Source organism: Lepisosteus oculatus, chromosome 14 (assembly GCF_040954835.1).
Source record: "Lepisosteus oculatus isolate fLepOcu1 chromosome 14, fLepOcu1.hap2, whole genome shotgun sequence".
NCBI classification, from domain to species: domain Eukaryota; kingdom Metazoa; phylum Chordata; class Actinopteri; order Semionotiformes; family Lepisosteidae; genus Lepisosteus; species Lepisosteus oculatus.
The window spans coordinates 42,154,335-42,168,173 of NC_090709.1; the positions used below are offsets into that span (position 1 = coordinate 42,154,335).

Consider the following 13,839-nt stretch of genomic DNA (forward strand, 5'->3'; position numbering starts at 1 on the left):
CAGTCGTGCGTTTTTAACGCCCCCCCCAGCACATCGCTTCCCGCTGGCGGCCACTGGTTCATCCTGGTCGGCTCTACAGACAGCCTCTGGGTCTGACTGGGAGTCTTCACAATGGACATTGACAATGCACACAATGGACAATGGACAATGCTCTCTCTCTCTGTGCTCTTCGGCTGATCCTGGTGTGTCCCCTGTGTGTGTGTCTCTCTCTCCAGGGTTCTGGGGTGTCCCCTGCTGCTGCGCTCGTCAGTATCACTTTGTGAGCCTGGAGAAGAGCTGGACCGAAGCCCAGAGTTACTGCAGGGAGAACTACACTGACCTGGCTGTTATTGACAGCCCAGAGGACAACGAGCAGCTCCTGCAGACTGCGGGGAATCCTCTTCAATATGCTGGCTGGATAGGACTGTATTGGGACCAGTGGAGCTGGAAGTGGTCCATGGGGAACATCAGTCTTTACAGCCAGACTGGGTCTAATTTCACCAGCTGGGCTACAGGAGAGCCAGACAACTTTATGGGTCACGAAAACTGTGTGGTCTTGAGAACTACAGGGTTTTGGCATGACAATGATTGCAGCATCTCCTTTCCCTTCATTTGCTATGGAGGTGAGTTACACGTTTGGTCCCTTTTCTCATTTTTAGCTATGAAGCAAACACAAAACAGACAGTCGAACAGCTGCCCCAGAGTGCACTGCTGCCTTAACGTTGGCGAGGCCTTGGAGTCGTTCTGGACTTGATCCGATTGGTGGCCTTTGCCTGTTCTCCCTTTCCCGGGTTCGCTCTGCCCACCCCAAACATCGGGTGAATGAGGGAAGCGTTCCCCCCCGCGGGCCACACAAGACACCCCATCTTCTTTGGAGTCCCTGCCCTCCCTCTGGGTCATCCACCGTTGCAGAAGCAGGCCAAAAAAACTCACTAGCGTGTGTCCAGTGATGTTCCGGGGCTCTCTGACACAAAGGGCTTCTGATCATGCAAGGATTGAAGAGGGTTGTGGGCGTTTTTTAAATGTATGCATGGCAACTGTGAGGCGTCGAATGCTAGCAGATCGATCAAGCGTTTCACTGCACTTTCCGCTTAGCTGGGAGTGCTGGTACTTCCCTGTGTCTGCGGGAAGGGGGTGTGATGTAATGCAGGGGGGGGGCGTGTCCAGTGTGGAGGCGGGGCAAGGGCGGTGCGTTGCCCTTAGCAACCACAGCTGATTGGCTGATTAAGGACGAGCTGCAGCTGTAAGGGCCCCACACTGAACACCTCCCCCGGAGGGACGCGCAGACTCCCCGCAAGGGGAGAACCTTCCAGAGACAGTCCCGGAGGGGCCAGGTATCGCCGCCCGCGAGGTCGTTGGCCGTTTCTTTGCTGTGTTGAGGTTCTGCAGGTTCCACTTTGCACCCTTGCTAGCGGAAGGGAAGAAGTCTCGCCTGCCGTGACCCTTGCGGATAGTTTAATTCACGCACGACAGCAGCTTCATGTCGAAGAGCCCCTTCCTGCGCTTGGCGGTACCATAACTTCTTGGGGCTGGGTTTTCTTCGCAGAAGCTGGAGACCCGCGGGAGAGATACTTCCTCGTCGAAACATCGGCCAACTTCACCGCAGCCCAGAGGTACTGCCGGGAGCGCCACACGGACCTGGCCAGCGTGAGGAACCGGAGCGAGAACGAGGAGATCCGACTGACGGCGCGGGGTCACTACGTCTGGATCGGCCTGTTCATGGAGCCCTGGAAGTGGTCGAGCCCGAGCTACTCCGCTTTCTACAACTGGGATCAGAACCAACCCGACAACTCTGGCAGCAACGAGAATTGTGCCGCCCTGGCCCTAACGGGCACCACCAGGGGGCGCTGGAGCGATACTGACTGTGCTCAGAGGTTCCCCTTCTTCTGCTTCAGCGGTGAGTTGACAGGAGGGAGTCAGGACAGAGCTGGTGTGTCGCACATCTCCCATCATCCACTTGTCCCCATAGCCGTGTCGCCCTGCAGCTCCCAGCTGGCAGCCCCCCCACTGGAGCTCAGCAGGTATGAGCCTGGCCAGTACCTGGATGGGGAGACTCCTGGGAAAAACCAAGGTTGCTGCTGGGAGAGGTGTTAGTGGGGCCAGCAGGGGGCGCTCACCCTGCGGTCTGTGGGGGGTCCCGATGCCCCAGTATAGTGACGGGGGACACTAGACTGTAAATAGGCGCCGTCCCTCGGATGAGACGTCACACCGAGGTCCTGACTCTCTGTGGTCATTAACAATCCCAGGGCGTTTCTCGAAAAGAGTAGGGGTGTAACCCCGGCGTCCTGGCCAAATTTCCCATTGGCCCTTACCCATCATGGCCTCCTAATAACCCCCCTCTCTGAACTGGCTCCATCCCTCTGCTCTCCTCCCCACTGAGAGCTGCTGTGTGCTGAGCGGACTGGAGCATCATCCAGGTGGGGGCTGCACACTGGTGGCGGTAGTGGGATTCCCCATGACCTGTCAAGCGCTTTGAGTGGACACATGAACATCATTTAGGAAAGCTCTCACTCTTTCCCTTCCTTGCTCTTCACCCATCCTTGCGAGCAAAGCGCCCCCCCCCGCTGGTAGGACGATCACCGGTCTTCAGCCTCCCAGGCATTTTGCAGGCCGGCCGACTGTGCCCTCTCCTCTGGGCAAGTTGGAGAGCTGTCAGACCGTTAATTCCGGCGCGCGTTTCTTCTCCCGGGGGCAGGAGCTGAGCGGTTCTGGCAGGACGTCGACGATCGAAGTCAGGAACAGCTTCCGTTTCGTGCTGTAATTCCCAGAGGCTGGGAATTTTCATGTCTTTCCCTGTGTGTCTACAGATAACAGAGCGGTGCTGAGGGTGAAAATCAGCCTGGATGAAGGGCTGAACCCTAATGATCCTGGAGTGAGAGAATTCCTCTTAAACCAGGTAGGTGCTACATGTATCACTGAACTCATCTACATCTACATCTATATCTATATCTATATCTGTATCTGTATTCATTTGACATTGTGTGTGATAGTACTGTGTCTCTACACAGCGTGTGCTGGGTATAATCAGGATGATGTGCAATATTGCCAGATGACAGAAATCCTAATAATTGAAAAGGAGCAATGTGTTTATAGTGAGACTCCACAGTGCCAGTGCTCAGTATGGAGAATTATAGATCCATCATGATCAGGGCTGTGTGAGTATTACTGGATCAGTGTACAGTGTGGAGAATGATATATCTATCATGATCAGGGCTGTGTGAATATTACTGGATCAGTGTACAGTGTGTACAGTTACATATCTATAATGATCAGGGCTGTGTGAATATTACTGGATCAGTGTACAGTGTGTACAGTTACATATCTATAATGATCAGGGCTGTGTGAGTATTACTGGATCAGTGTACAGACTGTACTAGGTACACTCAGGGAGATGAATCAGTATTGCTGGCTGGTGCTCCAGTCCAGATCCAGCCCTGCTCTCAGGCAGGCTGTGCTCTTCTTCTCTGTCCAGATGAGGGGGCTGCTGTCCAGGCACACTGGGATGGACAGAACCAGTTTGAAATGGAAGGAGCAGAAGGATGGGCTGGTTTTCCACTCTGAGGAAGGAGAAGGTAAGATATGGGCCTCCAGTGTCCCACAATCCCTGTAGTGTCTCTGCGTGCGGCTGTAGAGTTAGAGTTGTTGATGTGAAATTGAAAGGGCAGACATTTGTCGAATAGAGTCTGTATCTGAAAGAGTATGTGACATTTCTGATCAACGAGAAATTGGAAACCTTTACCAATCATGGCCTCCTAATAACCCCCCTCTCTGAACTGGCTACATTACTCTGCTCTCCTCCCCACTGATAGCTGATGTGTGGGGAGCGTTCTGGCGCACTATGGCTGCTGTCACATCATCCAGGTGGGGGCTGCACACTGGTGGCGGTAGTGGGATTCCCCATGACCTGTAAAGCGCTTTGAGTGGAGTGTCCAGAAAAGAGCTATATAAGTGTAAGCAATTATTATTATTATTAGTTATTTTGCATATTCTCCAGCTTTTTGTGACGCCTTGCCACTTTCCGTTAAGTACCCCACTATAAGTGCAGATCATAATGTCCACTCCTATCAACGAGTGCTTGTATTGTCTGTCAGTTTGAGTATTGCTTTGTGTGTGGTGACCATCTATCAGAAATGCTTGTCTCCGTGTTTTGCTGGTGAAATGGTCCAACTGATGATGATGACGTGCGCTCTGTCCACAGGGCAGTGTGACTCCAGCGGAGAGTGAGCTCCAGTCCCACACCAGAGACTTCACAGTCAGGTCGTTTGGCATTTCTCGGGAATGACTTGTCTTTTCTCTGAGAGATTCCTGATTTTTATTTTTTGGGGGGGGGGTCTTTAAAATAGGTTTTCTGACTGTTTTAGTCTTTGAGCAGAAGCTGTCATTCTTATTGCATGCAAGAACAGCTCCATAGTATAGCTCAAGAGCATTGGTGTCTTATTGAATGCTTTGTCAGCAATTTAAATAGGATAAAGTCTTTCTCACAGTCAAATCTCTTTTCAGCACTGTGGTAGGTTATAGGAGTAACTTTATGTCTGCTTAACAGGGTTTTAAACATTAAAGTTCAGCATCTCTCTCCAGCTCTGCATATTCTTAAACATTTTTAATCCTTGTTAATCTAGAAAAGTCATGTTCTGGTTATACTTTAGACTTCAAACATATTTCTGTAAGATAAGGTGTTAGATTCACCGCTACAGGGAGTCATTGTTATGTTTTAAGATTTGCTGTTTTTTCCCTTGGTGTTCATTTTACTTGTGTTCGATTAAATCTTATGAGAAGTAGGTTTGTGGATGTTCTATTTTGGGAGTGTGTTTAAATTGTGGGTTATGTTTTCTTGAAGTAATCTATCAATACTAATGCGTGGTACCCGTGCATAGAAAAGAGTCAGTAGCAGTTTCTTTCACACCACATTGTTGACCAATAAATTTGCAGATTGAGAACATTTCTGTTTGGTTATGGACCAGTGGTTAGCATTGTTGTCTTCTTATACTGGGGTCCTGGGTTTACGTCTGGATTTGTGATATTATCTGTGAGTAGTTTGTATCTTCTCAATGTGTTCAAGTGGGCTTGTTCCAGTTCCCTCCCACAGTCCAGTCTTATCTTCTCACCGTGGCCCGAAACCTATCCCAGCAAGCAACACTCACGCCAGACCAGTGTTTTTTTTACAGAACCCAATTAGCTCTCCACAAACTCCTCCAAACTTTGCAGCAACTGTGATGTTTTTCTTCCTTGAAAATGATCAAATATGTCTGAAGGAGTCTGAAGAAGGCCAGGTCCGTTCTCAAGGATCCCAGTCATCCCAGTCACAAACTGACGACAGGGACACACAGTTTTCACTGTATTCAGCACTACTTGTATATATTGCATACACCCTGGACACACAGCACATAGACACATAGCGTCTCTACTCATATTGAGTTTCATTCACTTTCAAAAAACGTAACCCCAACTTTGTGATTTTTGTGATTCTTGTGATTTTGGTGATTCTTGTAATTTTTCTGAGCTCACAGAAAAAGATATTTCATTGCCAGCAACTACTGCTGCACGCCATATTGATGTGCATTTGATCAATTAACTTTGATTTGATTTGACTTGAAATAAACTCAATGCCTGTGTTAAAATTAATCCCTTTTCTATTTTTCCGTGTTTGTCTGAGGATACAGTGATCACTAATGCTGTCTGCCAAATTGTCATTTAATGTTATCCTTCTTGTAGTACTTTTTTTAGCTATTAAGAGTGCTTCACACATCTAGGGTCTTGGGTTCAATCCCAGACCTGTTTGCTGCCTGTATGGGGCTTGGATGGTTTTGGCCAGCGTCTCCTACGTGTACTAATGGCACCCTCTTTATCATATTTAACGCAAATGGAATACGAATGACTGGGGCTGTATTTTTAACTAACTTTCCCTGGCAAAACTGTCAGCACACAGCCAGCTTGCAGTATGCACGACAGTAACCGACAATAACAACGAATACCCTCGTTTCTTAGGCATGGCAACAGTAACTAAGGATGCGCAAGTTGACCCGGAACTCGTTTCTCGGGATGATCGGTCACTTCCTGTTTGGTGTTTTAGTGTTTTAGTGTCTGGTGTTTGGTACCCCGTGTGTCTTTAAAGATGACGGATTGGCTGCTCCCCCTGGAAGTGGATCATCTCCGTGAAGGCGTTGCAGATCGCGATGGTGTCTGAAGTGGCAGATCGTTTGAAGGCGGCGCGGAATCGGGTGGGACGGGCCGTGTTTGAAATCACACAGCGGGTCGGGGCTGCAATGGCGCAGGTGAAGCAGGAGACCGAGAGCCCGGAGGTGGGACCGCAGTTCTGGGAGAAGGAGCCGGGAGCGGGCGGAGGTCATCAGACGGATCGTCTCGGACAGACGCCTCCCTGCGAGATGGGTGTAAAAATCAAAGAAGAAACGGACACGGAACTGGAGCTGTCAGGTCAGTGTAGTGCACGGAATCTTATTAGCGCCTCGGAATAAAAAAACATATTTTTTGCGTTTACACGAGATCATTTAAACAAGATCTTCCTCGTTAAAACGCAATCCTGTCTCTCTTTTTTTTTTTTTGCTCGTTTTTGTTTTTCTTCTTCACCGGGGGCGCTCACGAGTCTACGTAGTGGCGTCTCGGATGAAGTCGTTCAATGTTTCTCGTTTAAAGACCTGCAAATATCCGCAACGGATTTCGGCGCTGAAAGTTGAGCTGTGCTGAAAGCAGATTTGTAGTAAGGTAAATGGATATTGAACACACGGCGTTCAGATCAACATGGACTCAGTGTTGTTGTAGTTCGCGTTGGTACGAACTGAATGTTCAGACAGAAGACTTCTAGGGTTAACTTAGTGGCACAAAAAAACCCTGAAATGTGTTGATCCTAGAAGTATTCGGTCCCATCGGTACGGGGGGTACACCTGTAGAAGTTTCTTGGTGCGTGGTGTCCGTGATTGAGTGATTTACTGCAGCGTGATGAGAGCCATATCACCCTGCAACTCACAACTGGCAGCCCCTCCACTGGAGCTCGGCAGGATTGAGCCTGGTCAGTACCTTCACCTTCAGCTGTGAAACTAAGGCTGCTGCTGGAAGAGGTGTTAGTGGGGCCAGCAGGGGGCGCTCATCCTGCGGTCTGTGTGGGTCCTAATGCCCCAGTATGGTGACGGGGGACACTGGACTGTAAACAGGCGCCGTCCTTCGGATGAGACGTAAAACCGAGGTCCTGACTCTCTGTGCTCATTAACAATCCCAGGGCGTCTCTCGAAAAGAGTAGGGGTGTCACCCCGGCGTCCTGGGCAAATTTCCCATGGGCCCTTACCAATCATGGCCTCCTAATAACCCCCCTCTCTGAACTGGCTTCATCCCTCTGCTCTCCTCCCCACTGAGAGCTGCTGTGTGGGGAGCGTTCTGGAGCATCATCCAGGTGGGGGCTGCACATTGGTGGCGGTAGTGGGATTCCCCATGACCTGTAAAGCGCTTTGAGTGGAGTGTCCAGAAAAGCGCTATATAAGTGTAAGCAATTATCAATTTATTATTATGATTATGATGATGATTATTACTGCCTCGGACGTTTTCCCTAAACACCGTGAAGCGTTTGATTCTGTCTCTTGCCGCGAGGTTTGTTTCACCACCTGGATGTCTTTCTGCTGGGAGGGGAAAACGATCTCATTATTGATCGATCAGCCAGGCAGACTGACCGGAAATCAGGTGTTGGCTGTTCCCCAGTGAGCGCCTTTCCTGTGTGTTTGAGGAATCGCCTTTGCTTCGCTTGAGCAGTTTGATTGTTCCGTGAACCCGATTCGGGGCGCAGAGGAGAACGGCCTTGATCTCGAGGTGAAGTTTGCCCTCCTAATTTGCAACTGGCCGCCGGAGCGATTTTCCCGTTTCGCAGCCTGGACGTTGTTCTGCTGCGTCTGTTTACAGTGAGGGCTGTTTTTCTTCCCGGTTCGAAGGCCGTGTGACCCTGTTATTCAAGGTCTTGATCTCTCCTGTCCTGTGTTTTTCAGGGTCGGGGGTCGGGGCTCTCCCTGACGCTGGGGAGAGGGCTCCTCTTGAACAGCAGCAGCGCGGTGAGGAGGAGGAGGAGGAGTGGGGCTCCCGTCTGATGCAGGAGACGGGGCTCCCGTCTGCAGAGGGGAAAGAGACACTCGGGGGGCGGCAGGCCGAGAGCAGGCCGAGGCTGGGGGACCTGGGCTCCGCGCCAGAGGTGAAGCCGGAGCCCGAGAGCGCGCCGAAGACGGAGGAAGAGCCGGGCGGCGCCGGTGATCCCTCGGATCGGGACGCGAAGCCCCCGCCGGGCCCAGGGAGAGAGCAGCAGCAGCAGCAGCAGAAACGCCCCGGTCTCGCGCCGCGGCCCTGCTTCGTGAAGGTGGAGAGGCTCCCGCCGCCGGCCGCCCCCCCGCCCCCCCCGCCCCGGAAGCTGCCCTGCGCCCAGTGCGGCCTCCTCCTCAGCCGCCCCAGCAGCCTGAAGCGCCACCAGCTCCTGCACGCGGCCCAGAAGCCCCTGGGCTGCCCGCAGTGCGGGCGGGCCTTCCGCCGGCCGGACCAGCTGAGGGCCCACCAGGCCGGCGCCCACGGCGGCCCCCCGCCGCCGCGGCCCTACCGCTGCCCCCAGTGCGGCCGCGGCTTCCGCCACCCCAGCGGCCTGCGGGCCCACGGCCCCGTGCACACCGGCGGCGGGGCGCCCTTCGCCTGCCCCGACTGCGGCCGGGCCTTCTGGTCGCCCGGCGGCCTGTACGCCCACCGGCTGGGCCACGCCGAGGGGGCGGCGGCGGCGGCGGCCCTCACCTGCCCCGAGTGCGGCCTGGCCTTCCGCTGGCCCAGCCGGCTGCGGCGGCACCAGCAGGCCCACACCGGGGAGCGGCCCCACGTCTGCGGCCGCTGCGGCCGGGCCTTCAGCCGGGCCGGCAACCTGCGCACCCACCAGCGCGTCCACACGGGCGAGCGGCCCTTCGTCTGCGGCCGCTGCGGCCGGGGCTTCAGCCAGCTGAGCAACCTGAAGACCCACCAGCTGCTGCACACGGGCGAGCGGCCCTTCGCCTGCGGCCGCTGCGGGCGCAGCTTCAGCTGGTCCAGCAGCCTGAGGAACCACCAGTGCGTCCACCCGGATCCGGCGAGTCTGGGCTGAAGAGACTCAGTGCCTCCAGCCTGTCAGTGCGGGACACTCTCTTCAGACTAAAGAGACTCAGTTGCTCCAGCCTATCAGTGCGGGACCCTCCCTTCAGACTAAAGAGACTCAGTTCCTTCAGGCTAAAGAGACTCAGTTCCTCCAGCCTGTAAGTGTGGGACACTCCCTTCAGACTAAAGAGACTCAGTTCCTTCAGGCTAAAGAGACTCGGTTCCTCCAGCCTGTCAGTGTGGGACACTCCCTCCAAACTAAAGAGACTCAGTTCCTCCAGCCTGTCAGCGTGGGACACTCCCTCCAGACTAAAGAGACTCAGTTCCTCCAGCCTGTCAGCGTGGGACCCTCCCTCCAGACTAAAGAGACTCGGTTTTTACTATCGTGTGATGTAAATGGGAGGTTTTTACACGTTACATTGTACTTTCTTTGGAGTTTGGAGGACCCCCAAAAGATTAAAAATAGCGTTCAAATTTCCATCGCTGTGGCAAAGCTTTATTTCGGGCTGCTCTGGTGTGTATTACCGGTGCGCACAGCTGTGTGTGCATTGTGCATGGACGGACATGATAAAGTGCGTCGATCCACCTACACACTCTTCCTGCTGGGGGAGGTGGAGGTCAGAACGCAACTTTGGGGGGAAAAAGGACTATCCTGTATCTTATTCAGGCCAAAGGGCTGTTTTGTTTTGTGTTCTTTTTTTCTCCCTGAGGCATCCTGGGAATGCAGATCGGTATCTGATTGATTGAAAACGGGCCGTAGGGAATTCTCTCTCTTGACAGACGCCGAGCTGTCAACAGCGGCCCTCTCGCTCCTCGTTAACCCCTTGCTGCCCTGTTTAACTCAACGGCAGCTGACGCAGTGAGGAGATGGCGCACTTCGGAGACTCCGATCGCTCCAGAGTCTTGGTGAGAAAGGTTTACCATAAGTACTGTATACTTATGCTGTATAACACGGCGAGCTCAGTACAGGGCAGTAATGCACTGCTGCTGTTTAAATCTCTTCCTGTTTCTTTTTTTACTCTTAATTATAATAATTGCTGACACTTCTAGAGCGCTTTTCTGAACCCTCCACTCAAAGCGCTTTACAGGTCATGGGGAATCCCACTACCCCCACCAATGTGCAGCCCCCACCTGGATGATGCGACAGCAGCCATAGTGCGCCAGAACGCTCCCCACACAGCAGCTCTCAGTGGGGAGGAGAGCAGAGGGATGGAGCCAGTTCAGAGAGGGGGGTTATTAGGAGGCCATGATTGGTAAGGGCCAATGGGAAGTTTGACCAGGACACCGGGGTTACACCCCTACTCTTTTCGAGAAACGCCCTGGGATTTTTAATGACCACAGAGAGTCAGGTCCTCGGTTTGACGTCTCATCCGGAGGACGGCGCCTGTTTACAGTCTAGTGTCCCCCGTCACTATACTGGGGCATTAGGACCCACACAGACCGCAGGGTGAGAGCGCCCCCTGCTGGCCCCACTCACACCTCTCCCAGCAGCAACCTTAGTTTTTCCCAGGTCTCCCATCCACTCTTGGTTTATAGTGTTGTTTACTTACGTTTGAGATAACATCTGGAAATGAATAGTAAATACGTGGTTTTAAGGGGTTTGAGTTGGGACGTTCATGCCGTGATTGCAGGAGGCCTCAAAAGTGGAAATGTACTGTAGTTGTCTTTTTTTTGTACTGAAATACTGGGGGAAAAAAAGTTTTTCAAACTCATATGCGTTGTATGGCATTTCCACAGTACTTTAAGTTTCCGCCTTTTAATTTTTGCTGATTTCTGTCCACTGACCAGTGCTTAATTAATAACATTTGGATTCAAATTGCATTGCCACGTTGGTTTTTGGTTAAATGCTTTTAAATTGTAGCTGACGTACGATTTGCTAGGTCTGAAGTACACCTTTTCTCTTTATTTTTATTGGCAGAACCAAGACCTGAGAAGTAAGGTAAATATGTTTATATTGTATGTTCGTTTATATGTGTGTTTAACCATCCCTTTTTCTTCATAAAAAAATCTGTACAAACATCTTTTTTGTAGCGGTGGCTATATTATGGAAGCAACGGGTTTTTAAAATAGGGTCTCTTAGCGGGGTTTCATAGCAACCGTTACTAAGGAAGCGCAGCTTAACCCGGAATTCCGGTCTGCATTTAGTTCCTGTTTTAGGCAGTTTGACACGTGACTATGTCTCCTGTGCTGGTAGGGGCTAAGATCCCTTTGCGTTTGCATAGTTTCGCAGTGGTAGAAGTTGTTTCACCTCCAACCCCCCCATTCCGACACTGAAGAGAGATGGCGAATTGGATATTAAGCCTGGAGGGCGAACTCCTGTCTCTCCTGCAGGTTTTGATCACACCGATCGTGTCCGACATTTCCGAGCTTCTGCGAAACGGGATAGATGAGACCGAGCTCACGTTGAAAGACTGTCGCACACGCTTGTTACGCGGATCGTGGTTAAGATTGTCTAGGACAGTGTCGGGAGCGAAATCGCGCAGATGAAGCAGGAGATTCGAGACCCTGAAGGGGAGACTGCAGTTCTGGGAGAAGGAGTCAGGAGCAGGAGGTGATCGGGGACAGTACAGATCATCTCGGACACACGCCTCCCTGTGAAGGCACTGCAGACATCAAAGATGAAATGGGGCACGTATTTAGCATTATCGGGTACGTTTAGTGACTTTTGCGAGCAAAATGTCTTTTAAAAAAAAAAGACGCAGTTGAGAATATCGTATACCAATAACAAAATAGTATAGAGACCCAGGAGTATGTAATAACACTTAAATAGCGCTTTTCTGGACACTCCAATCAAAGCGCTTTACAGGTAATGGGGATCCCCTCCACCACCTCCACCAATGTGTAGCCCCAACCCGGATGATGCGATTATAACGGGACAGAAAGACATAAACACCCCAAAGACTGTAATGCATAAATGCATAAATGAAGTCCTGTTGTACAATGCACAGGTGATATGACAAGGCAGGAAAAACCTTATTGTTGGAAAATGAAATATCAGAAATGTTGGGGTTTTTTTTAATGATCATCTAATCGTTAAGAGCCGGGATCCAGACTTGATTCAGCAGTAATAATAATATAATAATAATAATAATAATAATAATAATAACAATTGCTTACACTTATATAGCACTTTTCTGGACACTCCACTCAAAGCGCTTTACAGGTCATGGGGAATCCCACTACCACCACCAATGTGCAGCCCCCACCTGGATGATGCGACGGCAGCCATAGTGCGCCAGAACGCTCCCCACACAGCAGCTCTCAGTGGGGAGGAGAGCAGAGTGATGAAGCCAGTTCAGAGAGGGGGTTATTAGGAGGCCATGATTGGTAAGGGCCAATAGGAAATTTGGCCAGGACGCCGGGGTAACACCCCTACTCTTTTCGAGAAGCGCCCTGGGATTTTTAATGACCACAGAGAGTCAGGACCTCGGTTTTACGTCTCATCCGAAGGATGGCGCCTGTTTACCTGGCATAAGGCAAATGTGACTTACCTGTTGCCTTAGGATGTGCATAAGGAGAGAAAGTTTGGTCAGTTTCTAGTGTGCTGCAGTAGCAGGGAAGTACTGCAAGCATGGTGCCTCTGGGTTCAGCTCCTGGGGTGCTGTCTGGGTGGAGTTTGCATGTTCTCCCCTTGTTCGTGTGGGTTTCCTCCAGGTGCTCCAGTTTCCTCCCACAGCCCAGAGACAGGCTGGTGGGTTAATTGGCGTCTGGGGAAATTGGGGAAAATTAGCCCTGGTGTAGGTAAGTATGTGCGTGTCTTGCTTGTGTCTGTGTGTGCCCTGCGCTGGACTGGCGTCCCCTCCGGAGTGTATCCTGCCTTGCGCCCCGTTGCCTGTTGGGATAGCCTCCGGAACGGCCCTGAACTGGGGGGGAAACAGTTCGAAAACCGGTTTGACGGAGGCAGGCGTCCCCTGCTCCTGAAGGGAGTTTTTCCGGGGTGACCTGGATGTTCCCACACCTTGTCCGTCTGGTCCCTGGTTGGCTCGCTTAAATTGGGAATAAAATATCCTGCCTCCGGGGATATTTAGGTCATTCCCTCGGGCAATCGGGCACAATATCCCGTTTTTCTTCCAATCGATCTCTTTTTCTATAGGATGTGCGGTTGACTATTTAGATTTCTGAACTACATCGCTTGTCAGGATGGCCGAGTGGTCTAAGGCTCCAGACTCGAGGACTGGTGTCTTTCCAGCTCGCCTGGGTGTTCTGGTCCCCAAATGGAGGAGTGGGTTCAAATCCCACTCCCGATAGCTTCTGTTTTAGGGCTGAGGATCTGCGCCTGTGGCTGGAAGGGTTTGCTGGTTCAAATCCCGCGGCCGGCAGAGGAATCCTACACCGTTGGGGCCCCTGAGCCAGGCCCTTCACCCCAGCTGCTCCAGGGGCGCCATATAAATGGCCGACCCTGCGCCCTGACCCCCAGCTTCACTCTCTCCCTGTCTGTGTGTCTCACGGAGAGCCAGCTGGGGTCTGCAGAAAGACCAATTCCTCATGCAAGAAATTGTATAGGGCCCATAAAGTGATCTGATCCTATCTCTTATCTTACATGCGTTTTCCCCCCCTTTCTGTAATACCGAACGTATATAACATTGGCTTTTCTGAGTTACTCTTCAATGCTGAAGCAGTAAGGTGTCTCAACCAAAGTGCCATTGATGGGATACTCCAAGACTGAGCAGTCACTTTGGCTGGTTTTTTATTAGCTGTTAAAAGGTGGAGAGGGACAAATGCCATGAAACCCCAGTCTGTGAAACCTAAAAGAGTTTCCGTTCA

General features: G+C 51.6%; 1 protein-coding gene, 1 long non-coding RNA gene and 1 other non-coding gene across 3 annotated transcripts in view; all 3 read left to right on the forward strand.

The window, feature by feature from the left end:
- LOC138243307 (uncharacterized) overlaps nt 1-13,839 on the forward strand; it is a 176,176-nt gene that overhangs the window by 121,355 nt on the left and 40,982 nt on the right. The window lies entirely within an intron of this gene.
- LOC138243269 (zinc finger protein 696-like) lies at nt 6,019-9,553 on the forward strand. The gene is made up of 2 exons (XM_069198820.1): nt 6,019-6,411; nt 7,965-9,553. Exons 1-2 carry the CDS (start codon nt 6,153-6,155, stop codon nt 9,083-9,085), a joined length of 1,380 nt encoding a protein of 459 aa, XP_069054921.1. The 5' UTR covers nt 6,019-6,152; the 3' UTR covers nt 9,086-9,553.
- Nucleotides 13,210-13,322, forward strand: trnas-cga (transfer RNA serine (anticodon CGA)). The gene is made up of 2 exons: nt 13,210-13,247; nt 13,277-13,322. It is a non-coding gene; the product is annotated as a tRNA-Ser (tRNA).

Bases quoted from the DNA above. Each gene is read 5' to 3' on its own strand.
- LOC138243269 (XM_069198820.1), top strand. From the start codon at position 6,153: ATGGTGTCTGAAGTGGCAGATCGTTTGAAGGCGGCGCGGAATCGGGTG. The intron at 6,412-7,964 runs GTCAGTGTAGTG...TGTGTTTTTCAG, and splicing joins CACGGAACTGGAGCTGTCAG to GGTCGGGGGTCGGGGCTCTC.